Below are 27,321 nucleotides of genomic sequence, written 5' to 3'. Positions count from 1 at the left end.
AATATTGACAGATAAAACCTGGAACTGCACATACAAGACCAAGTAAAGCTAAACTAAAAGCTCTATATAGACTTCAATTATAAAACAATATTGTATGTAATAATCATATGTATTTTTACAAATAATTTATGTAATATTCTCAAAATATTAAAAAATCAAAATAAGAAACTAAATAAAGATCTTCCACTCACATTATAAATGACAAAAGAGAATGTGAAACTCTATATGTCTGCTAAAAGTATCAGACTTGTAAGAAACCCATAAATAAAATTAAGCATTATTAATATATTTTCCTTTTTTTTTTTTTAAATTATTATTATTTATTTATTTTTAAATATATATATTCCCCTTAGATATTCTCAAAGAAGCTTACTAAACCCTAAACTAGAGTCCCTTGAAAATATTTGCTAACTGAAATCTTTTGTATTGAATTCTTATCAAAACCTCCATTAACTCCTCTTAACCTATGATCTAAATCTGCCACTATAAGCTCTGTATATTTATATCTTATCTTCATGAATATATTGCAATAACATATATCAGAGATTCTAATATCTTATTAAGATATGTAACAGCAAAGGAACAAATCATTTCAACTTTAAAAGTCATCCTTTGAGAAAGAGATATTAAAGGCTCACAGAGAAACAAACTGCCTTTTTCATCAGCATTCCATTTCACCGTTGCCATTCAAAATAAAACAGAGCCAAACTGTCAGTTAGCAGATTCTCAAATATATTAAAGATGAACAACAAATAAAATCAAATAAAAACCAAGAAGAATCAACTCCAATTCCAAGAAGTGAATAAGTCAAATTAAATTGACATCGGCTGCTCCCTTTGATTTAAAAACATTTCCAACTTCACAGGCTCATCAAAGCTCATAGTTTTGTTGTCAATGGTTATTTTCATAATCGCAGGGTATATCAGGCCAAATCTAGCACCGATTACTCTTAACTTCGGCCTCATGTCTAGAAATTTTTTCCTTTTATCTGGCGTTGTTTTAGCGAAATCAGGAACAATGTGGACTTTGGCATCCTGACATTTTAAATTTGCATGTTCCTTAGCCATTCTTAACACCTCTAAAACTTGTTGGTGTCTTAGCAACTTGAAAATTATGGGGTGAGGACCTTTTAAAGTATCAGGTCTTCTCATTGGTATGCGATGTGCACATTCAACTTCTATCGGGTATTTGGATTTGAGGGGCAGGACTTTCATCAAAAAGTTTTCAACAAATGAGACTGGGTTGTTTTTCTCCACCCCTTCCGGTACGCCCAAAAGTCTCAAGTTACTCCGCCTCATGCGATTCTGGCAATCCTCCACTTCCCTGGTGAGTGTAAAGATTTTTTCTCTGTCCAGTTTATATTGCCTTTTTTCATTTTCAAAGCTGTCCATTCGCATTTCTAGTTTAGTTGTTTTGATTTCTAGCACTTCGGTACGTTTATTTAAAGTTGTTACTTCTTCTTGTATCTCGTCCAGTTTTTTGGCGTTTTTTAAAAGAATTTCCTTTATTTCTTGAATTTCCTTCCAAAAGTCGATGTCGCTCTTCTCCCTTGACAACGGGCACTTCGATGGTGTTGCCGGCTCCGGCTTAGATCTTTTAACACTGCCGGTATTAGAAGCCACCATTTCCGATTTATTTTGCTTTCCTGAAGCCATAATGTTGTCAATTTTCTTTGTTTTGAGTTAAAATTGAAATTTTTGTTTTAGTATTTTAAGTCATGAATGTCTGTTTATACGGAGCCTCTGCCTTACCCGTCCATACTCGTGCACTCCCAAGCCACGCCCCCTATCTGGAAGTGTTTTAAAAATACATCAAGGCAGAAATGGAGTCAGAGAAATTTATTAAAGAGATAAGTTTTGATTGACTTCCTAAAAGTTTGATAAGAAAGTGCGTTTGAAATAAAGTTGGTTAAACATTTATTCCATTGCTTGCTTGGAATGATAATGTTCTATCAAGGAATCTCTTGTAGATACAGCCCTTCAAGGATGGATGAGCGAACAAGTAAGCACTACATGTACAAGTTGTGCCTGGAAATTCGAAATGATGAGATAGATAGATTCGGGGGACCTGTTATGATTTTGAAGCAAAGGCAAACAAACTTAAAAATGACCCTTGCTTCCACAGGCACCCAGTATAGTTTTTTGTAATACAAGCTTTCATGATCTGATTTCTTGAGACCGTAAATGAAATGGACTGCAGCATTCTGAACGATTCTCAGTCATTTGATGGTTTTCTTAAAAGATCACAAGTATATAATATTGCAGCAATCTAGGATACTTAAGATCAAAGATTGAACCAACAATCGAAAAGAGAAGAAATCAAAATAATGTTTAATGTTACGAAGTTTCCATAAAATGAAAAAAACATTTTTTAACCTGAGTTAGTGTGATCTTCAAAAGTCAAGCTTCGATCCAAGATGACACTAAGGATTTTGATAGTAGAATTAATTGGGTGGTCTGACCCATTTAATTGTGATCTTGTTATTAGTACTTGCCAAAAAAAACTGAGTTTTACCCGAGTTTAGTTTTAATTTAAATTGCGTAGTCCATTGTTCTACCTTAGTAAGACCAGATGAGATGGGTTTTAGGCTTTTATATATTTTTGTTTCATGCATTTTACTCTTGCTTCCATTTAATATGCATATGCCGTTTCATTATGTTTTTTAGACATTTATTATGGCTTTCATTTAATAAGTATATGCTGTTTCATTATGTTTTTTAGACACATGCTGACTTTTTTTAGATGTGGCTCCTCTGAGACTCTCTTTACAAAACTTTCTGCTTTATAAGTACTGTTGAGTTTCGATAGAAAATCTGAGACAAATCTGCAAAATAAAAATAGTGCTCCAGTTGACTTAGAATAAAACATGTGTTCAGTGTCAGATTCTTTTTGCATGGATGGATTATGCCACCGAGTCAGCCACCAACCTCTGGCAACATGCACAGTGAGGAATCCACCCTTTGATGTTTCATGGCAGAGTACAGGAGTGGTTTCCATTGCCTTCTCCTGTGCAGTGTACAGCTCCACTATGTTGCTGCTGCCCAACATAGGGCCCTTTCAGCCTACAGTACCTGGTATCCCTCAGTGGTCTCCCATTCAGGTACTAGTCAGGCCTGACCCTGCTTAGTAAGAGCAGGCCTACCCAGGGCAGCCAGGCCATAGCCTTCTCTTTTTGCGTAGTTGGGCATATTTCAGCATTTGTAATAAGGAATTCTCTGAAGAGAGAGACATGATCTTCATGTGTTGAATTTGTGCTTCTTTAGCCTCCAGGATAAAGGCTAGCAGCATACAAACAAATACCACTCCTGGCAGAATTCTGCGCAATCTACCGTTCAGCCCTTGTCCCTTTCCCCTTTCCCTTCTCCTCCTGCGTGGGTCTGGTCTCTCTCCCTCTGATTGAGCCCCCCTCCCCTCACCCATAATATCAGATATACCTGTGGGCCTCCTAAGGACGCAGAAGTGGTGGCAGCGTTGTGAATGGTCTGTTTATGGCTGACCCTGCCAGGGCCTTCCCTCTGCCATTTCACTTCCTGGAGATAGATGATGTAGTAGAGGGAAGGCCCTGGCAGGGCTGGCCACAAGCAGCCCATTCACAGCGCTGCCTCTGCCAGCTGGTTGCTGATGCTGTTTCTGCTCTAGGAGGCCCACAGGTATGTCTGATCTCTCGGGGGTGGGGGGGTCATTGGAGAAAGGCCAGAACTGTGCAGGAGAAGAGGAGGGGATGGAAACATGGATGCTGGGCCACAATTTTTCTTTTTTTTGGGGGGAGAAAGAAGGGAAATGGATGCCAGGCCCATGTTGAGGGGAAAGAGGAGGGGACATTGATGCTGGACTGCAAGGGGGGGGAGAGAGAGGAGGGGACATGGATCCTGTACTGCAAGTAGGGAGGGGAAAGTGGAGGGGACATGGATCCTAGACTGCAAGTAAGAGAGGGGGCATGGATCCTGGACTGCAAATAAGGGGGGAAAGGAGGGGACATGGATCTTGGACTGCAAGTAAGGGAGTGGAGAGGAGGGAATGTGGATCTTGGACTGCAAGTAAGGGAGGGGGAAGAGAGGACATTGATCCTGGACTGCAGGTAAGGGGGGGGAGAGGAGGGGACATGAATCCTGGGCTGCAAGTAAGGGGGGAAAGGAGGGGACATGAATCCTGGACTGCAAGTAAGGGGGGAAAGGAGGGGACATGGATCCTGGACTGCAAGTAAGGGGTGGAGGAGAGAAGGGGACATAGACCCTGGACTGCAAGTAAAGGGTGAGGGGGAGGAGGGGACATGGACCCTGGACTGCAAGTAAGGGGTGGGGGAGAGGAGGTGACATGGACCCTGGACTGCAAGTAAGGGGGGGAGAGGAGGGGACATGGACCCTGGACTGCAAGTAAGGGGGGAGAGGAGGGGACATGGACCCTGGGCTGCTAGTAAGGGGGGGAGAGGAGGGAACATGGATGATGCATTTCACGTGGGGGGGGGAAGAGGAGGGAACATGGATGCTGTACTGCAGGTGGGGGGGAGAGGAGGGGACATGAATGCTAGACCTGCAAGGGGAGGAGGAGAGGGAAGGGGACATGAATGCTGGACCCATAAGTAGAAGGGAAAGGGGGTGAGAAGGAAGAGATGCTTGACCATACAGAGAGAGAGAGGCCAGACCATGGGGAGTAGGGAAGGGATTCAGGGTGCAAGTGAGAGAGGTGGTGGGTGGGGTGAGGGGACATAGATCCGCAAGTGAGGGTGGGGGAATGGTAGAGAGAGGAAAGAAGGGGGATGGAAAGGAAGGAAGAGATTCTTAGCCAGTGGAGAGAGGGAGAGAGAGAATCCAGTCAATAGGGGCCAAAGAGTGGATTCAGTGTGCAAGGGAGTGAGTGGTGGGATTTAGAGGGAGACAAAAGTACAATGGGAACTGAGGATACTGGAACCTGAGAAAGGAAAAGGCAGGAAGGAATTTCAGGCCTCAGGATAGGAGAATTCTATGCAAAACGCTACAAATAAACTTTGCAGTATTTTGAAATATTGTGCACAGAATTTTCAAGTATTTTGTGCAGAATTTTCAAACTTTTTCTCAGAATTACGCCAGGACTAGTATTAAATATTACCCAATTGTTAACTGGTACACAGTGTTACAGCCTGTGCATTTGGAGATACAGTAGAGAACTGAAGAGTATACAAAGGGCCCTCTAATTAAAATGGTCTAAGATTTAACACAAGGAGAAGCTGTGCTATGTGAATATGTATATCAGAGAGCTTTATTTGGTGTTGACAGAGGACATGTTCAGATTGAAGACTATGGATAGAACTTGTTTGTTACTCATGAAGATAAAGGGTTTAAGTTTATTTAGGAAAAGAGTTCTAGGTAATTATCTTGATGCTAGAAAGGAATATTTCTACCAGTGGAATATAACTGATTGATGCCTACTTAATTGTTTGCTCTTTTCTGTTTCACCACAAATAAAATTGTCAAACTCTGAAAAGTTTGAAGAAGGTTTAACTATGTAGATTGATGTCATCTTTTAGCCAAACTGTATATTGTTGCTCATATCTCAGAACATACATACTTTGGAAACTGTGAAAGAAATGTTGAGATACAGCAAGTTGATGATACGTTATAAATGTTTCTTCCAGAATAAAAGTTTAGAAAAGAAACAACTTGAAAAGAAAAAGGTCCCTCGTGACTACAAGGAATGGGATAAGTGTGTTTTAATATTTTTAATTCCTTTTTGCTTAATATGCTTTTTAAAGTATATTATGTACAGAGGGGAAGTCATACATCCAGATCAAGATGTAGAGAATTCCCATAGCATTTTACTAGAGCTACATTCTGATTAAACATTTTAATCATGTTATTAAAGGTGGGTCATAGCCAGCAGTCCATGGGGTGGGGGTGGGGGCACAGGAGGGGACTGGAGGGCTCCACATTTCCTCTCCCTCATCCCCATGTTAGGCATCATATCTTTGCTGATGGGGATGTCGAAGCCCTGCCAGTAAGAGTAATCCATTGCCAAAGCTACCTCCTTGTGCTGCCTCAAGATCGATTAATTCAGCGGGGAGCCTCCAGCCATTGATGCTGGTATTCCCTGAACATTCATAAACTGAGCATGCTTGGGGAGTGCAAGGAAGGGGACCTCTTTCTTTCTCCTGCCCCCAGGTCCAACTCTCTCTCTCTCTCTCTCTCTGTCCCTTCCTCCCTACCCTCTACCCCAGGTCCAATTTTTTCTCTCTCCCTCCCTCCTCCCAGGTCCAATTCTCTCTCTCTCTCCTTCACCTTTAGCCCCAGGTTCAACTCTTTCTCTCCCTCCCTCCCAACCCTAAGTCCAGTTCTTTCTTTCTCCTCCTCCCTATTCTCTCTTAGTTCCAGGTCCAATTCTCTCTCTCTCTACCCCTTATCCAACCCTCTCAATTCCTTCCTCCCTCTAACACCCCCCACTTCCCGGCTCTCCCCCTCCTGCAGCCCCGCAACCAGCTTACATTTAAGCCAGCATTTGGCTCTGCAGCCACTGGCAGCCCTTTTGAATAGCTGCCTGTGGCCTACACCAGGCCTTCCTCTCTGACCCGATTGCCTTTCTGAAACAGGAAGTTACATCAGTGGGCCAGGTCAAAGTTAAAGGCCTGGTACAAGCTGCAAACAGCCTTTCAGAAAGGCTGCTGCTGGCTGAAGGGACGAAGACTGGCTTTAGGGCAGTGGTCTCAAACTCAAACCCTTTGCAGGGCCACATTTTGGATTTGTAGGTACTTGGAGGGCCTCAGAAAAATATTTAATGTCTTATTAAAGAAATGACAATTTTGCATGAGGTAAAATTCTTTATAGTTTATTAATCTTTTCTTTTGGCTAAGTCTTAATAACAATATTGTAATTTAGAGCTAAAGAGACATATGATCAAGAAACTTTTATTTTACTTTTGTGATTATGATAAACATACCGAGGGCCTCAAAATAGTACCTGGCGGGCCACATGTGGTCCCCGGGCTGTGAGTTTGAGACCACTGCTTTAGGGTAAGTTGACTTTGAAGCTGCAGGAGAGGACATCGAGCTATGGCGGTGAGTGGGATAGAGATGCCAAACTGTACAGAGGGGAGAGGAAAAGAGAGAGGCAGGTAGAAAGTAGGCTGCACATAGTTATTAGTTTTTTTAATCACGATTAATTTGCAGTCCTGTATTTTACAAGAAGCTCCACCAAATGTAAAGTCTCTTGTAAAATAAGTACAGAACTGCACATATAAATCTCTCCACTTAGAGAGGGAGCAGTGATTTTAGAAATTTGTGCATGGGAAAAACAAATATTGAAATCCCACTGCCTCCCCACCATATAATATATGGGATCAGCTTTCTAAAATCACTGTTCTTACTATAGAGAGACCAGATCCTAGCATTAGTAGCCCTTGTGGCCCCACTCAAAGTATCGCACCATCCACAAGAGGCAAGATCCCACCCCCCGATATGATTACACTTCCCCTGGCGCATGAACCGCCCAAGAATAGCCATACTGGTCGATCTAGCCCAGTATCTTGCTTCCAAAATTGCCAATCCAGGTCACAAGTACCTGATACTATCCTAAATAGTTAATATTTGAATGCAGATAAAAATGAAAGTAAAAATATAACGTTCAGATAACATAAAAGAATATACAGACCGATGATAGCTCACATGAAGGTTGCATGCCGAAGAATATACTATCCACTTAAAGCACTTGAATAATGGCTATGTTAGTTGTGTTATTCCAACCTTAATATCCGTCCATATACTGCAATGATTTAATGGTAAGAAATGGGACTAGATACCAAAATTTTTTCCATAGAGTAATAGTTGATTAAATGCAAAAGCCTCGATCCCACCACTCCACCGCTGTTAGGATTCTGAACCGCGGGAAGAAATTACGTGGTGACTTTCATCATTGGCAATGGCGCGAAACATGTTGGGTCAGACTCCCAGATGTTGGCCAATGCAGATATAAATGCACATTATATATGATAAAATAGCTGAAGAAAAATAGAAAATGAATATTTAAATATATATAAAAAACTAGAGATATTAGTATTGGACTATTGGTAAATGCACAAGAGCCAATGATGAAAGTCACCATGTAATTTCTTCCCGCGGTTCAGAATCCTAACAGCGGTGGAGTGGTGGGACTGAGGCTTTTGCATTTAATCAACTATTACTCTATGGAAAAAATTTTGGTATCTAGTCCCATTTCTTACCATTGAAGAATATACTATGGAATGGCAGCCATGAGCGCTTGAGTTCTATTACGATATTCTTTTATTACATCAGTTTATGAAGAATTTTGGTTAAAAGAAAAAGTGAATAAGTGTGGCTCAAGAAGCAGCTTATGTATATTGGACATAACTTGGTGCAGTGCACAAGATTGTTTTGAAGGATTATTTTCTGAAATGTCATTTAAATGAGTAGGTCTCTCTAATGAGTGTAAGTACTGCCATTTATGCATGAGGATGCTTCTAAAATAAGGGCACTAACTTGTTATATAATTCAGCATTTTTCTTTTCTTTTAGATTTGATGTAGAAAAAGAATGTTCCAGAATTGATGAAGATGATGCAGAAAAGATTGCAAAAGCAGTTGTTGCTTCAACGTTGCCAAAGATTGAGAAAAGGATAGATACAGAAGGTAAATTCATAATGTTTTTTGGGTTTTTTTTCAAAGTCTTTATTCATTTTTCATCTTATAACAAGTGCACAATATTACATCATTTAAATGTATATACATCACTTGAATTTCTTTCTATTATTATCTTAAATACATAAATTTATTCCCTCCCCACCCACCCTTCCCACAAATATTTTAATCATAAATGTGCCATATATATAAAATGGAAAGAATAATTACTATACAAAAAGGGAATTATAATAACTTTAAGAAGATTTACATAGAAACATAGAGATAGACGGCAGATAAGGGCCCACGGCCCATCTAGTCTGCCCACCTTAATGTCCCTCCCCTACCTTTGCCCTGTGAATAGATCCCATGTGCCGATCCCATTTGGCCTTAAAATCAGGCATGCTGCTGGCCTCAATCACCTGTAGTGGAAGACTATTCCAGCGATCAACCACTCTTTCAGTGAAAAAGAATTTCCTGGTGTCACCTCGTAGTTTCCCGCCCCTGATTTTCAACGGATGCCCTCTTGTTGTCGTGGGACCCTTGAAAAAGAAGATATCTTCCTCCGCCTCGATGTGGCCCGTAAGATACTTGAACGTCTCGATCATGTCCCCCCTCTCTCTGCGCTCCTCGAGCGAGTATAGCTGTAATTTGTCAAGCCGTTTTTTGTATGGTAGATCCTTGAGTCCCGAGACCATCCGGGTGGCCATTCTTTGCACCGACTCCAGTCTCAGCACATCCTTGCGATAATGCGGCCTCCAGAATTGCACACAGTATTCCAGGTCATTGACAACTTATTATTATGATTAGATGTCTTTTCTACATTGAAAGTATAATTATGGGGGGGTTATAGTTATAATATAGGTTTAATCAATATTTATGAATATAGCATATATATGTTAATTTTTGATTATAATATCTGTGAATAGGGTGGGTGGGGAGGGGGATAATTTATGTACTTCAAATGATAATAGAAAGAATTTCCAGTGATGTGTATGAATTAATTGATGTAATATTGTATACTTGATGGAAGATGAAAAAATGAATAAAGAATTGGAAAAAAAAAATCATAAATTTCGTATAAATATTACATTCTTATCTAATGATTAAACCTTAAATAGAACTTTATGCTACACCCCCCTCCCCCATATTATAAATGTACTTTCAATGGAAAATGGCATCTATTCATTGCAATAAGTTGTTAATGGCCCCTAGATCTTTTTAAAATTATTATAATTTCCTTTTTGTATGGCAATTATTCTTTCCATTTTGTAAATATGGCACAATGAGTTCCACCAGAAAGTATAGTTAAGTCTACTATAATTTCTCCAATTCCTGGTGATATGTTGTATGGCGACTCCTGTCATAATCATTAAAAGTTTATTACTTGATGAAAATTGACTTTTTATTCTCATTGATGAACCGAATAGAATTGTATCATATGATAATGCTACATGGTTTTCTAATAAACAATTAATTTGAGACCAAATTGATTTCCAAAAGGCCATGATATAGGGACAATAGAATATTAAATGATCCAGAGTCCCTGCTTCCAGATTACAATGCCAGCAACTATTAGACTTAGAGCTATCCAACTTTTGTAATTGAACTGGGGTCCAAAATGCTCTATGTAACAACAAGAACCAAGTTTGTCTCATAGATGCAGACACTGTACATCTCATTCTCCAAGACCAAATTCGTGGCCATTGAGATGCAGAAATTTGATGCTTAATCTCAATGCTCCAAATGTATCTAAGACCAGTTTTTGTTTTTTTATTCATAAATTCAGATATCAATTTATACCACTGTGCGCCAAGAAATCCGCCTGAAAGCATAAGAACTCCAGACTATACTGATTATTAAGATTTTTCCATTCAGGGAACCCCTCCTGAATAGCCTGCTTCAGTTGCAACCATAGCCTGCTTCAGTTGCAACCATTTAAAGCTTTGTGATTTATTAAGACTATATTTATGTTGCAATTGTGAAAAATCAAGCAGTTTACTATTTGAAATAACATCATCTAGAGTCCGTATACCTGCAATAATCCAATGCTTCCATACGATTTTAAGTCCGCCAATTTGAATCTTGGAGTTTAGCCATATAGATTGATTTGTTGATTTGTATATTGGGTTAGGTGTTAAATTACTGACATACCGCAATGTTTTCCAAGTATCCATCAGTATTCTGTTCTCTTTATATATTCTAGGCATCTTTACACTGAGAACATGAGATAAATGTAAAGGAAACATGAGCCGCCATTCCAAATACAACCAATCTGGGGTATTCTCCATGAGCTCTGGGAGGACCCAATACATACCCTGGCGTAAAATATAGGCTTGATGATACCTATAAAAGTTTGGAAAATTTACCCCACCCTCCGCAATTGGTTTTTGTAAAGATACTAAAGCAATTCTAGGCATTTTACCCAACCAAACAAATTTTGTAAGAATACCTTTTAACTTTTTATAAAAGGACCCTTGAAAAAAAACTGGTATCATACTCATTTGATAACAAACCACAGGCAAATATCATCATTTTAATAGTTTGGACTCTCCCCCACCAAGAAAGATGTAAAGGATTCCATTACTCAGACATTTCTATTACTTTTTTTAATAAAAATTTTTAATTCTCTTTCATTGTGTCTTCCAGTGTATTTTTATCCTAATACCTAAATACTTTAATCCATCTTCCTTCCATACAAATGAGAATGAATCAAATAAGCCTTTAGTACAATGCACATTAAGTGGAAGAATTTCTGACTTGCTCCAATTTATCTTATACCCTGAAAATTTTCCAAATTTCTCTATCAACTCTAGCAAACATGGAATGGAACTTTCTGGATTTCTCAAATAAAGCAGTATATCATCTGCATATGCAGAGACTTTATATTCCCAATCTGTACGAGGAATACCCTGTATCCCCTTTGCTTGTTGAATGACTAATAACAAGGGTTCTAATACAATATCAAAAAACAAAGGAGATAATGGACAGCCTTGTCTAACCCCCCCTCTGCATATTAAAACACTATTAATACCATTAAAAGTACTATTAACACCATTAAAAGTACATATTAATATACAATCTTGCAGCAGGGGAGCTATACAATGTCTGAATCATTTTTATAAATCCTGAACCTATACCTAACCAATCTAATGCTTGATACATGAAAGTCCACTCAACCCGATCAAAGGCTTTCTCCGCGTCTAAAGAGACAGAGAAAGCCAGATCATTTATGGCTTTTGTTAAATTTAACATATGAAAAGCCAGTCTGGTATTATTATAGGAATGTCTCTTAGCAACAAATCCTGTTTGGTTCATATCAATAATAAAAGGGAGCACCTTAGCTAAGCGTAAAGCCAATGTCTTAGCTAAAAGTTTTCCATCAACATTGATTAGCGAGATAGACCTGTAGTTTGAAACCAAAGTGGGATCTTTGTTTGGCTTTGGCAAAACGATTGTTAATGATTCTGTCATAGTACCTGTAATGCAACCTTTAGTTAGTTGGGACTGATATAAATTTAATAAATGAGGTAATAGGGTAATTTGAAATGATTTATAAAACTCTACTGTGAAACCATCACCACCTGGAGCGGATCCAACTCGTAAGAGATTTCAATGCTGTTTCTAATTCTTTTAGTGATATAGGCTCTTCCAAACTTCTTTTTATATGTTCAGGAACCTTCGGTCAAATAATTAGATTCAAAAATTCTAAACCATCTTTTTTCATATCTTCATAAGGCTCAGAATATATGTCTTTATAAAAATTTAAAAATTTACTTGGAAAACGTTGAGGTTTATTAGTAAATTAACACCTATCCCAATAAACAAGTCAACTAATCAATCTTTATGGATAAACTCCAAGATCAAAATTGGCGGAGCTCAAATCCTTTGGAAGAACTGGATAATTGCAGGCATTCGGTCTCTAAATGATGTTATTTCAGAAGGTAAACTGCTGGAGTTTTCACAATTGCAACATAGATTTGGTCTTAGTAAAACACAAAGTTTTAAATGGTTGCAATTGAAGCAGGCCATTCAGGTTGGGTTCCCTGAGTGGAAAACATTGAATAATGAATATAGTTTAGAGTTCTTATGTTTCCAAGCAGATTTCCTAGGGAATCAAGCCGCATTGTGGTATAAATTAATATCTGGATATTTAAACAAAAAACCCCAAAATGGTCTAAGAGACATTTGGAGCATTGAGATTAAGCATCAAATTACTGCATCTCAATGGCCACTAATTTGGTCTTGAGAATGAGATGTACAGTGTCAGCATCTATGAGACAAACTTGGTTCTTTTTATTACATAGAGCTTTTTGGACCCCTACACGTTTGCAAAAATTAGATAGTTCTAAGTCCAATAAATGCTGGCACTGTAATCTGGAACCTGGGACATTGGATCATTTACTGTATCATTGTCCCTACATTAAAAGTTTTTGGAATGCAATTTGGCCACAAATTAATAAATTGATGGAAAATCATGTAGCAATATCATATGATACAGTATTATTTGGAATGATGATGAGGAAAAAAAGTCAAATTTCACCAGAAAATAACAAGCTTTTATTAGTCATGACAGGGGTTGCCATTCAGCATATAACCAATAACTGGAAGAATCATAATAACTTTAATTATACATTTTGGTGGAATACAATTTGTCATATATTTAAAATGGAAAGAGCAATAGCAATACAAAGAGGGACATATCCTAAATTTATAAAAATATGGGGGCCATTGACAAAATATTGTAGTGAATGAATAGTAGGATTTCTCTTCTTCTTTTCTTTTTTCGTTCTCTTCTTTATGGCACACATGGAGGGGGGGTAGTGAAAATAATTTTACATAACATGTTATAATATGGTATACAATATGTATAAGGTGATTGGAAAGTAATTGAAGGGTGGGGGTGGGAGAGGGGATAAAAATATGCTTAGAATATTATGTAATAGATATAAAAGTGATATTGTGTATTCAGTAGTTGTAATTCAATATTTTGTACACTTCATGCAAAATATGAAAATGAATAAAGAATTTTTTAAAAAAAATAAAAATTCCTAGCACAGCAGTTTAAAATAGTGAATAATAGTTGATATAATTATTAAATATTATATGATGTCTAAAATTATAGTAAGGACTATATAATGATATGTTGTATTTACAGTAAGTTATGGAAATATCAAGTGTATACTTAATGCAATTGTATGAATTTTTATGATACACTTGTTGTTATATGAAAAATGAATAAAAAAATAAAATGGAAAAAAAGAAAAAATTTTTAAATTGACTTAAAATATTTCCAATTTGAGTATGTGTAACTCCTTTCTCATCCTTTATTGCAATAATTTTCGTCCTTCTTTTTTTTTTTGCTTTAAGATAATTTGCCAATAGTCTTCCCGCCTTATTTGAGTTTCCATAATACAGAGTTTGTTGGGAAAACAAATCTTTCCTTACCAATTTTGAAGCTATCTCATTATATTTACCCTTTGTTTTTAATAAAGCCTGTAGGGTACATTGTTCACATTTATCAACCAATTTAGCTTCCAATTGTTTAATTTCCTTTTCCAAATCCAAAAATTGTTTTTTAATTTGTTCTATAATATATGCCGAGTATCTAATATAATAAAACGCTAGGCCGCGCATGCACAGTTCCATCGCGTGCGTCCGTTTTCCGTGAGATGTACAGCATCTCAGATAGGAGTGCGCATGTGCCCGAAACACTCTCTCTCCTCCCCCGAGACGGATGTCAGACATGGCGGCTGTCTCCCCCGAGGCGGATGATCTTATGGGAATCAATGTTCTTCGCTCTGCCCTGCTCCTTGCCTTACTATATTTTTAAGTTGAAAGACCAGGCAGCGGCTCCTCTCAGGATCCCCACCTGCGTCAGAAGTCCAATGCAGTCGGGGATCTTGAGAGGAGCCGCCGCCGTGTCTTTCAACTTAAAAATATATTAAGGCAAGGAGCAGGGCAGAACGATCTTCAAAATGGCGGCAAATCGATCTCCGTTCCTCCGGGAGGGGGGGTCTGGGAGGAGAGGGATCGCGGCCATTCAGCGCCCCCACCGAGGAGCCCAGCAACTTTCCGCTGTTCGGGACCCGACTCATTTGCCGCCTCCTCCTTCCCTTACCGCGGGCCCGACTGGCGATTCAAGCAGCGTGTGCAGCACTCTTCACACTCTGCTTCGGGCCCTTCTACTGCCCTGATTTGCTCTGGCACGTCCGGAGCAAATCAGGGCAGTAGAAGGGCCCGAAGCAGCGTGTGAAGAGTGCTGCACACGCTGCTTGAATCGCCATGTGTAGTCGGGCCCGTGGGAAGGGAAGGGAAGGGGGGGGGCGGCAAAGGACTCAGGCCCGCGTTTAGTCGCGACTGTGGGAAGGGAAAGAGGGTAGAGGAAACGCTAATGCAGGCACAGGGAACTGGTGTGGGGGGAGGGAATGCTGCTTTGGACAGACAGACAGAGGGAGGAAGGGACACAGAAAGACAAGAAGAAAGACACAGGGGCAGGTGCACAGGGAACTGGTGTGGGGGGAGGAAATGCTGCTTTGGACAGACAGACGGAGGAAGGGACACAGAAAGACAAGAAGAAAGACACAGGGGCAGGTGCGGGACAGCGGGAGTCGCGTCAGGAGGGGTGCGGGATGCCGCAGAGGGAACTTTTCCAATGGGTGCAACTGGGCGGCTGTCGGGAGCCTCTGATCACGGGCAGAGCAAGGTAAGTGTATCATAGGGATGATAAGGAGGAGGGGGGGAGAAAAAGGAAGGGACGCCTACTGCTGGACAGGGGGAGAATGAAAGAGGTGCTGATGGACAGGGGGGGTGAAGAAAAAAGAACGGAGGCCTAATGTTGGACAGGGGGAGAAAGAAGATGCTGCTGGACAGGGGGGAGGTAAAACAAAGGGAGAAGGGCTGCTGCTGCATAAGGAGACCTGTGAAGGGGTGGTGGTGGACACAGGGGAGGTAAAAGGAAGGGAGAATGGACAGGGGGAGCAGACAAGGGGTGGTGATGGACAGCCAAGGAAAAAGAAAGAAAGAAAGCGGCTAAGGAGAGAGAGAGAGAGAAAGAAATAAAGAGAGACAAACACACATATATTCTAGCACCTGTTAATGTAACGGGCTATAAGACTAGTGATATAATATTACCTCTCATGGTAGCCTTAAATATATCCCATAATGTTTCCATGGAAATTTCTTCTGACGTGTGAATTTGAAAAAATTCAATCATTTTTATTTTAAATTCATCAAGGAAATTTGAATCCACAATCAATGTATTATCGAATCTCCAAACAGATCTGCTATACTCTTGTTCCTCAAAACTTAAATTCAATCCATACACCTCCATGATCAGACAAGATGATAGGGTCTATGGATGTTTTTGTCACTTGTTGTACTAATTGATTTAAGACAAAAATATAATCTATTCTTGAAAAAGATTTATGAACTTGTGAACAAAAAGAAAATTCCCGCTCGTCAAAATGAAGTATCCGCCATATATCTTTCAAATCACAAGATTATATCAAATTATCTAACCCTAAGGACTTCATAATTTTACTTGGTTTTTTATCCATTAATGGATCTATAACAGCATTAAAATCTCCAGCCACTACTAAATTAGAAGCAGGCAGTGGGAGTAATAATTGTTGTAAATTTTTAAAAAATTCACTTTGATTCGTATTTGGGGCATACACATTAAACAGTTCCAGGGTATTATTTCCCATGCTCATTCTTACATGTACCCACCTACCCAAGGGATCAGAATCAACCAATTGAAAATTAGCTGTACTCTTTTTATTTATTAATACCAAGAGCAGGGGCAAGAAAACTCTGTTTCACCCAACCCCCTTCCAACTTTTTTGACTCCGCCATTGATAGGTGCGTCTCCTGTAAAAAAAATATAAATCCGCATTTTGTTGTTTCAGAAAGGCAAGCATTTTTTTCTTCTTTATTTGATGGTTAAGGCCTTAACGTTTAAAGAAAAAAAATTAATCTCCATTATAAATTCTTATTTCCAAATACGTACTCCAATGAAAATAATTAGACTTAATAAAATTATTATAAACAGACACCATTCCCCATATTTTAAAACTTTGCACATTAAATTTTCCCCTCCCTAATCCTTCCTTCCTAACCCTTTTCCCCACCCTTCCTCCCCAATTCATTATTAAAAGTGAAAACTTGGTGACACACATATTAGACCTGGCAACAAGAGATTCCCAACAGACTAACTTTGAATCATCTCTTTAAAAATAAATCACTTAACATTTTAAAACATTCATCATATAACTTATTCTATTTCTTAAAATATACTTCATTATCTATTTAATGAGTCAGTATGTATCATTAGAATCATTTTAACTAATATCACAAATTAATGTTTGAGAAAATCAAATTATATTTTAATTCTCTAACCTGTTAAATAATATATTTTTAATATTATACTTATAACTTGATACCATTTTATACCATTAGCACGAACCCATTTATAACCCCCAAAATAAATAACCATATTAGTTCCAATTTCTCAATTCCTATTATCATTATATTGCTTACTCCCATTTATTATATTGTAATAACTAATTCAATATTTTGTCATCTTCTTATAATTTAGTTAATTTAATAAATAATTTCCACTTAACTATTATTTTAGTAATATAGAATCTCATGAGATCCCTTAAATAAAATATAAATCCATTTTGAAATATTTCAATAAATATCTTATATATTCAAAATAATGAATGTATATATAAATAAATATATTTTAAATCAAATCATTTTAGCAAGAGCTTACTGGATTCCATTACATTTTAAACAAGAATTATACTTTGCCTCACTTCCCATTCAGAATATTTGTTTTGAACTTCACTTTAGAATAAAATAGAATCTATATTATACATTAAATAAAGAACATGTTAATATATGAAATTCATATATGGGATAATAATAATAATAAAAAAACCACTATGAGTTATCAAATCCTTCTATAAGGATTCGTTATTATTATAATAACTAAACCAAACAAGTACTATGTAAAACATGATAATAGGGTTAAACAGATTTCAAAGTGTACGAACTCCTCCTATTGAAGCAGCACCTTTCCCAAGTTACATCTTCGTCAGGAACAAACATCTTTGCCAATGCTATCCTGAGTGCTAGCCATAACTAGGCTAATATCTTTAGACAGTGAGATATTGACTTCATAAGCCACAGAGTCATTGGTGACCTGGCAAAAGACAAGCTGACCACTGGGTAACGATTCCATAAGCTCACAGCTTGCTTGCTATGGAGTGAAACATTCAGGCTCAAAGATGACATTGTAGGCCTCCCAAGAAACACTCAAACTTTACGAAGGAACAGATTACCATCATATCTCACACCCTTCTTCTCCGCTGCTATATTTGTACTGTTTCCATTCCCTTTTCAACTACCATTTTATTCCGCTTAATGGAAATCCAAGCAAATCCCTCATTGTGTTTCCATCTTGGTGTTCCTTATTTCTCTCCCACTTGACATACATCTCATAGAGGTTCTCCTTGTAGGCAACCTAGTTTTTGCCAAAGTTCTGCTGCCTTTATATTTATAATGTGAGGGCATTATAAGATTACCCGCTGGATAACTCCATGCCAATTTATATCAAAGGTCATCATATACTATATCTTTCTTTCCATATCTTTCTTTCTTATATCAAAGGTCTTTCATATACCATATCTTTCTTTCCCCACCGTCTTCGACTCAACAACCTCCAGGTCTATAATTTGAGATGTCATCAGATCTTGCCTCATGCCCACACAAACAGCGACACACTGAGTTCTCCCCGCTCCAGCACACAAGCTGAAGAGCACTCGTAGCCGTTCAAATCATTTAGAGAACATTGTTCAATGCAGCCATAATATACATGCATTCCAAAACAGAAGCCTGACCTTGTTCCTCTATCAGTATCATACTCTGCAGTAGCTGACATTCTGCACTTCGAATTCTTGTTTAGTGATCCGTTAAACTTTCAAAAATTTCAAAAATTGCCCGTTTACTCCTTCCAAATAAATGTTATACATTCACCTATATAATTTCCCTATTCTGAATATCTTTTGTCTGTATGACATATCCATGAAAAATAACTTTAAATATAAAAGAACAATCAATAATTCTTATCACACCATATAACCAGAAAAGCCTTATGATAGCATTGGTTGTTCAGTCTGTTGTAAAAATTCTTGTAACTTCTCTGGTTCTTGAAAATTTAATGTTCTATTGCCATAAGTAACCCTAATGATTGCCGGGTATATTAACCCATATTTAACCCCTATGCTTCTCAGCTGTGGTGATCTAAAAATCTCTTCCTTTTACCAGCAGTTGCTTTTGCAAAGTCAGGCACGATATGTGTGCGTGCATCTTGATACTTTAAGATTTTGTTCTCCTTTTCCAGTCGAAAAATTTCCATAACCTGCTGATATCTTAAAAGCTTAAAAATTAAGGGACGCAGACCCACTTGTATCTCTGATTTTTTCATGGGAACCCTGTGTGCTCACTCAATTTCGAAGGGGAACTTTGTTTTAAGTGGCAATAATTTAGGGAGGAGATTTTCTAAAAAGGAAATCGGGTTGTTTTTCTCCACCCCTTCTGGCAACCCTAGGACCCATAAATTACTTTTCCTCTCTCTGTTACAGCAATCTTCCAAGTCTCTGGTAATTATTTCTATTTTTTTCCGATCCATTTTACATTGAAATGCTTCTCCTTCATCGATTTCAATAGTTCCACCTTCTACATTCTTTTAGTTAGAGTAGACATTTCTTCTTTAAACTCTTGTATTTTCCTTGAATTATGTAAGACAATTTCTTTAATTTCTCTTAGCTCAAACATAATATCGCTGACGCTTTCAATTTCCTTTGGCAACGGCTGTTTTGACGGGGTTGCCGGTTTCAGCTTCGATCGTTTTACACTCCCTGTTGAGAAAGCCGAATCAGCCTTTGCCTGTTTCCCTGAAGCCATAACGCCTTTATATTACACTTTTAAAGCCAGAGAAAATAAAATTTTGTAACTTATTAATCTTTAAAAGTCTATTGGTACGGAGCTACTCGTTTACCCGACCATTCACGTGAGCCTTCAATATGTTACTTTACCTAACAAGTACCATTATATTTTTTATAACAGTAAGAATAGGTTGTTTTTATTTTACTGTTTAGGCGCTATACAATTAATTGTCAAAAATATATCACATGATACTCTGTGGGAAATTGGGAAACAAAGGTTAAGTTTTACATCACTAATTATATCCCAGACTTTCCAAAGCTTGTTTTAATCCCTCTGCCAGCACTGAGGAGCTCCACTTCCACCAACCTGACACTGTTTCTCTCATCTAACAATGTGCTCATCGAAAGGATGTACTCAAGTTCCTGTCACTGTTCTTTTATCTACCACCCAGATTTTGTGCTTCTTCTGTGCTGATGATTCCTAAGTGACACAAATATATGCATTTCATTTACCAGAAAATGTACCACAGATACTATGTATCCATAGTATCTGTGGCATGAAAATAATGGGCTTGGTATTCAACCCATTGCAATTAATATTTTGCTGACTGCCACTGGAAATTTGATGTTGGACCATGTCTGAGCAATGACATTGAATTTTGGGTTTCTGAAATTAGCTAATGGCATGTGTTACCGCATAAAGATAGGACTGATTTTTATGTGGTCCCATTTATGCTGTTAATCTGGCTGTTTAAGTGCTGAATATCAGCCCTTAACCAGCCAAGTGCCAACTCCGCCCTTGGAATGTCTCCAAAATAGCCAGTTTTCAGTTCAGTTTCAAGTCAAATTTAATTAAAATTTGATAAAACGCTTATATAAAAAATTTAATGCTAAGAAATGCAAGGTCATGCATTTGGGCTGTAAAAACCTGAGGGAACAGTACAGATTAGGGAGTGAAGAGCTTATGTACACGACAGAAGAGCGGGACTTGGGTGTGATTGTATGTGATGATCTTAAGGTGGCCACACAGGTTGAAAAGGTGACAGCAAAATCTAGAAGGATGCTAGGTTACATAGAGCGAGGTATGGCTACTAGGAAAAAGGAGGTATTGATGCCCCTGTATAAGACTTTGGTAAGACCTCAATTAGAATATTGTGTACAATTCTGGAGGCCGCACCTCCAAAAAGATATAAAAAGGATGGAGCCAGTCCAGAGGAAGGCTACTAAAATGGTATGTGGTCTTCATCATAAGGCGTATAGGGACAGACTTAAAGATCTCAATCTTTATGCTTTGGAGGAAAGGCGGTAGAGGGGAGATATGATAGAGACGTTTAAATACCTACTTAATGTAAATGCGCATGAGTCGAGTCTCTTTCATTTGAAAAGAAACTCTGCAATGAGAGGGCATAGGATGAAGTTAAGAGGTGATAGGCTCCGGAGTAATCTAAGGAAATACTTTTTTACAGAAAGAGAGGTAGATGCATGGAACAATCTCCCCAGAAGAGGTGGTGGAGACAGAGACTGTGTATGAATTCAAAAGGGCCTGGGATAAACACATGGGATCTCTCGGAGAGAGAAAGAGGTAATAGTTATTGCGAATGGGCAGACTAGATGGGCCATTTAGCCTTTATCTGCCATCATATTTCATTATGTGCCATCAAAATACTGGTGGTTTCCTTAAAAAAGAAACTTAAAATTAGGCAAACTAAGGATAATTTGAAAAAAAAAAAGTCTGTTTCCACTGTGCTCAGCCTCGATGGCCATCTTGAATTCAAGTGGTTTTTGTTCTTTACTGAATTCTGCCACTTGTTCACCTTTAATGATGTTATGTATATGTTTAAACAAAGAATAAAGATATTAAAAACATTTTTTAGCTAGTGATGATTTTCATAATTGTTTGCTTAATTTTGTCTATATTTATGAAACTGCAAAGCAAATTGATTTTTTAATACATTAAAGTACTGTTTTTCTAGGTATGTCTAGTAAAGAGAAATGTTTTGTCGCCAACCATGAAAAAAAAAAAGGGAATGAAGCTTTCAGAACTGGTGATTTTGAAGAAGCTGTGACATATTATAGTAGGTGAGTTACTGTAACATAAAGCTTTGGGATTTTTGAAGAACAGTTCAGTTTCAGCAGCAACAAAAGATGTTGAAGCTTTAATACAGAGTTACAAAATCTAAATACTGTATATACGTAATCTTGTAACAAAACCATGTTGAACAATTGCCTTAGGCCCCTCCCAGGATGTCCCAGGAGGGGAAGGTCTGCCATTTTGAAGAGGCGGGCCTGTCGGCAGGAGGGAGTGGACATTCCTCCTGCCAATCTTCGATTTAGAGGTACAGGAAGGGTCAGGGGGTTGCGGGAGGGGGGCTTGGCAGCTGGAGGAAGTGGGCATCCCTCCTGCCAATCTTCAATTTAGAGGTACAGGGAGGGTGGTCAGGTCCAGCCCAGGGTTTTTTGGGGAAGGAAGGATGTTTTGGGGGGTGTCAGGGGTCCCGGCGGGAGGGTTCTTTTGGTTGGGGGAAAGAACGGCTTGGCTGACTTTTTTTCTTTTTTCTAATAATGGACAAATGCAGCCCCCTGTTTTCCCTGCCTGCCGCTTCAGCTGATCACAGCAGGGGAATCCCTGATCAGCTGACCCAGCAAGACTTCTAGAAACAGCTTCAGGAGTTCTGCCGGCTCAGCTGATCGGGGATTCCCCTGCTGAGATCAGCTGAACCTGCAGGGAGAGAAGAGGTTAATTGGAAAGACTGTTCTAGATTGAATTGTAGTTTTTGGTGGGAACTCAGTTTGTCATTTATATAAGATGGAAAGATTTCTTGCCGTACAGAGGGGATATTTTAAAAGGTTTAAGGAGGTGTGGAGGCCATTAATTGAATATTGTAATGATTAAGGGTTATTCTTTTTCCTTAGGGGATAATTTGTAAAAATGGGGGGGAGGGAGAGTCTAAATATGTATATGTTTGGATAAAATATTTTGTTGATAGGGGAGGGGATGGGAGGTGGGTGGAGGGAATTAAAACATGTGTAATAATATTGCTTAAGAATGTCAAGTGAGTGATGTGAATTACTTGTAATAATATTGTACACTTGTTGAAAGAAATAAAAAGGAATAAAGATGGAAAAAAAAAAAAAAAAAAAAAAGAATTGCAAAAAAAAAAAAAGGACAAATTATAGCCCACTTTTCAATTTATTCTTCACCTTAAATTTCTTTTTGAACAGGCTATAATCCTGTTGTAGCCTTAGCTCCAGAAGGAAAGTGTTCCATAGTATCAGTGCAAATCCCAAAAATGTTGTAGCATACATCAAAGTGGAAATGTCTCTACCAATTTTTTTTGCTCTACATAGCATAAACTCTAGGAAAGGGGGAGGCAAGGACAGAGCTTAGTTTGTTTGGCCTTCCCAAGTAAAAATATGTTCCAATAACACTGAGCTCTATGAACATGGAGATGATACGGTATACAAATCTAAGGATTAGATTAGATTAGATTAGATTAGGAAGAGCATCAGGAGGGGATAGGAGAGAGAGGTTGTGAGCTATGTTCCGTCTAAGCTGAAAAAGTGAGCACTTGCTCATACATTCTAGGAGTGTTGCTCAAGATTTTACATTGTCGCTCACAAAATTACTTGCAAAACTGGAAAATTGTTGGTCACATAAAAAAAAATCTTTTAAAACTTGTAACTAACATAGAAATTCTGTTACATCCCTTCTAGTTTCCATACGCTAGATGTTCAATCCCAACCTGAAATCTGGGATTTGCAGAAATCCAACATTTTTCTGAGCACAAGCTCCTTCCCTTTAGACTGAGAGCTAGAAACATATCCAGTTTTAGTTTCAATTTCTGCAAGCAATCCGTGCAGGTCTTTTGTTTGTTTGCTCTCTTTGGCGCAAATACTCAATCTTTTTTTCAAAAGTTGTGTTTCTAATGTGTTGACAAATTATACGGGGATGTACAACATATAATATGTTCATATAATGATTCAAAGTGTTGTGTGATCGTGGCACCGAGGTACCCCCTCTTCAAACCCAGCATGCACCCAAAAAGAGGGAGAAAAAGCCTTAGACTAGTGTAGCAGTATAGAACCAAAAGGTACAAATCAAAACTGCTTTTGATACTTTCACTGGCAAAAACACTCCATCACAGAACAGCTCAGGTTTAGAAAAGGGCAAAGTCACCCGGAGGCACGTTCAAGGACTTAGCTGACAAAAGACAACATCAGATTGTGTCCGTCAAGGTGATCAATGATACAGTCCTTTATCAGTACCTCTACCATCTTTCCCAGTATCGAGGTCAGACTCACCAGTCTAGTTTCCCAGATCTCCCCTCGAACCTTTCTTGAAGATCGGCGTAACATTCGCCACTTTCTAGTCTTCCGGAATCCTTTCCAATTTGATTGACATATTGGCTATTAGTTGAAGCAGTTCAGCTATAGCCCCTTCAGTTCCTTGATTACCCTCGAATGGATGCCATCCGGTCCCGGGGATTTATCATTTTAAAGCCTATCAATCTGCCTGCATACCTCTTCTAGACTGACCGTCAACCCTGTCAGTTTCCCGTCTTCATTTCCTGCGTATAGCCTATCGGCTTCCAGTATGTTATGTATGTCCACTTTGGTAAATACAGACGCAAAAAATGTGTTCAGTTTGTCGGCAATGGCTTTGTCCTCCTTTAGCATTCCCTTTATTCCATGGTCATCCAATGGCCCCACCGCTTCCTTCGCAGGTCGTTTCCCCTTAATCGAAAGAACGGCTTAAAGTTTTTTGCCTCATTGGATATTTTTTCCTCGTAGTCTCTTTTTGCCCCTCTTACCATCTTATGGCACCTGCTTTGATGTTTGTGATTTTTCCATTTTTCGTCCATTTTTTACCTTTTCCATTCCTTAAACGAAGTCTTCTTGTCTCTGATCGCTTCCTTCACCGCTACAGTGAGCCATGCCAGTTCCTTGTTCTTTTTCCTCTTGGATCCCTTGTTGATATGGGGTATATATAGATTTTGCACCTCGGTGACTGTGTCCTTAAAAAGGAACCATGCTTGCTCTAGCGTTTTTACAGTGCTTATCCTCTTCTTAATCTTCTTCCCCACCATGAGTCTCATCCCTTCATAATTCCCTTTTCGGAAGTTCAGTGCCGTGGCAATCGTTCTGGATCGATGTTTTGCCCCTGTGTCCAGGTTTAAGTGGATCATATTGTGATCACTGCTTCCCAGTGTCCCTTCTACTTCACCTTGCGTCGGTCCTCATAGTCCATTTAGAATTAAGTCCAGAATTGCTTTTCCACTCGTATTTTCCTTGACAAGTTGTTCCAGGAAGCATCTAAGAACTTGGCCTCCCTACCGCAACCGGAGGTGCCTAGGTTCCAGTCTATCCCCAGATAATTGAAGTCACCCATGATAACTACATTGCTTCCCTTGCAGTTGCATTTAATCTCGTCCGTCATTTCTCCATCAATTTCTTCGGACTGCCCTGGGGGTCGGTAGTAGATGCTGATCTTCGTTTCCATTCCATTTGTTCCTGGAATTTTGACCTATAGAGACTCTACCTTATTTTTCGTTTCCGGCGTATTCTCTCCGGTAGACTCAATTCCCTCTTTGACATATAAGGCAATACCCCCACCTTTTTGACCCACTCTGTCTCTGCGGTATAGCTTGTATCCTGGTAGCACAGTGTCCTAGACGTTTTCCTCGTTCCACCATGTTTCCGATGATGTCGAGGTTATCTTTTTGTGCCATAGCTTCCAATTCCCCCATCTTATTCCATAGGCTCCTTACATTCATGTACTTACACTTGAGTTTGCGGCCTGTTACTTTCTTGCATTTTCTTCCCTCTTGTGTCCCTTTCGATGTGTCAGGATTTCTGTCTTGCCTATGATCCGGTGAGTCTTCCCTGCTATCTTCCTGCATGGTATCATCTGGGTATACCGGTTCCTGAACCCTCGACTCTTGGTCGACTGTCGGCTTACCCCTTCTTCCTAGTTTAAAAACTTCTCAATTTCTCTCTTGATGTTGCTTGCAAGTATCCTCATTCCGTCTCCGCTGAGGTGGAGTCCATCCTTCTGAATAGTTTGCTCTTCCCCCAGAATGTCATCCAGTTGTGCACGAAGTGGAATCCTTCTTCCTCATACCAGCGCCTCATCCATACATTGACTGCTTGCAGCTCCATCTGCCTCTTCTCATCGGCCATGGGTACCGGCAGGATCTCCGAGAATGCTACCCTCAGTGTTCTGGCCTTCAGCTTCCCTCCTAGCATCTGGAATTGGTCCTTCAGTCCTTCCCTGCTGTAGTTCCTGTTGCTCATGTTGTTTGGCCCCCATGTGGATTACCACCGCCGTATCTTCCTCTTCCACGCTGTTGATGATCCTGTCGATGCGGCTCATATATCTTCTACTTTGGCTCCCAGTAGGCAGGTCACCAGCCGATCCTGTCTTCCTCCCGCTATGTTGGTGTCGACTTGTCTGATGATGGAGTCCCCCATGACAATTGCTGTCTTCTATATCTTCTCTTGCCTCTCTAGCTGCAGGTCTGTATCCCTGGTGTAAGACCATCTCTCCAGCCATAGGTCCGTGTCCTCTGTGCACTTCCCTCATCCTGGCATTGGCTTGCACCGGACTCATCTTCCTTGTGGTTGTCCTCCAGGTGGTCCTCACTCACTGTAGTGTATCCTGGTCCTCACTCACTGTGGGTGTATCTTAGTAGCTCCACTGTTGTTGGTGATTTTCCACGGCCTCCCTGTATGCCTGTTCGATGAACTTCTCTAGCTCCCTGACTTTTTCCTCAACGGTTTCCTCTATCATGAAGTTTTCTGCCTCTCTGTCCTATTCTAGTCATACATATGGCAAATGCTGCAGAAAACTGGGTAGTTCAATATCCTGTCTGCTGCATCCATTGCTGTTCACTTGCCAGTCTGTTGTCTGAAGTGGCTTCTCCTTGTGTAGGAATCCGTGTAGCGTCCTTGGTGTTACTGCAAAGTCCTTTTCTTGATTTTAAACCTGCTACTCCTGTTGCTTGTTTGTGTCCTCTGTGTCTGCTGTGATTGCCCTCTGCTACTACTGTGTTTGTTTATCTACTACTTGCCTGTGTAACTGTCCTTCCTTAGTGTTCCTTCTTTTGCTCGTTCCTTCTTAAGGCCCTTCGCGAAGGAGCTCTCGCTTCACCTCAGCATTTTCCGCAAGGTCCTACTTTGGAGCAGTCCTCTTTTTCCAGGTTTCTTCACCAAATGTCAAAAGATCTTTCCATTCCACTAGAAATGAACTCTAAACATTCCAAGCAGTTCTTTGAGGCCTTAGATTATGACTAGCCTCCTAAAGATCTGCTAAAGCTTCCACTACATGACATTTTGAGATAGACTTTCTATAAGAATTTGGCAACTCCTCTCTCTATTCCAGTGGCTCCTGAAAAGTTGGACACCTTGTATAAAGTGGTTCCTCTCCCAGGTTTTGCAAAACCTCAACTATTTCATGAATCTTTGGTGGTGGAATTCACTTTAAATAAGTCTTCAGGAGCTAGTGTTTATGCCTCTGTCCCTCCTAGCAGAGGGTCAGGCGATAGACAAATTTGGCAAACGCCTTAATCAGAATGCTATGTTGGCCAACCGAGCTGGAAATTACAAATTTCATTTTTCGTTTTATTTGAAACACCTAATAAAACAATTTTTGAAACACCTAATAAAACAATTTTCAGCTTTTCAAAAGTGCATTCCCTCACGCAAAGCACCAGCTTTCCAATAGCTCATTGCTTCTGCTTTCCAACTGCGGAAGTATATGGTCTGCACTA

General features: G+C 39.3%; 1 protein-coding gene across 3 annotated transcripts in view; it reads left to right on the top strand.

Moving 5' to 3' along the window:
* The window catches only part of SPAG1 (sperm associated antigen 1), a 208,728-nt gene that overhangs the window by 62,853 nt on the left and 118,554 nt on the right, over positions 1 to 27,321 (top strand). For all 3 annotated transcript variants that reach the window (XM_033933137.1, XM_033933135.1, XM_033933136.1), the window contains 3 exons: positions 5,612 to 5,679; positions 8,497 to 8,609; positions 21,526 to 21,631. In XM_033933137.1, coding sequence (XP_033789028.1) covers positions 5,612 to 5,679; positions 8,497 to 8,609; positions 21,526 to 21,631 — 287 coding nt within the window. The remainder of the gene's footprint in view (positions 1 to 5,611; positions 5,680 to 8,496; positions 8,610 to 21,525; positions 21,632 to 27,321) is intronic.

This window comes from Geotrypetes seraphini, chromosome 2, assembly GCF_902459505.1.
Source record: "Geotrypetes seraphini chromosome 2, aGeoSer1.1, whole genome shotgun sequence".
Lineage (NCBI taxonomy): Eukaryota > Metazoa > Chordata > Amphibia > Gymnophiona > Dermophiidae > Geotrypetes > Geotrypetes seraphini.
The sequence above is the reverse complement of the archived record's forward strand: the minus strand, read 5'-3'. Positions and strand labels throughout refer to the sequence as shown.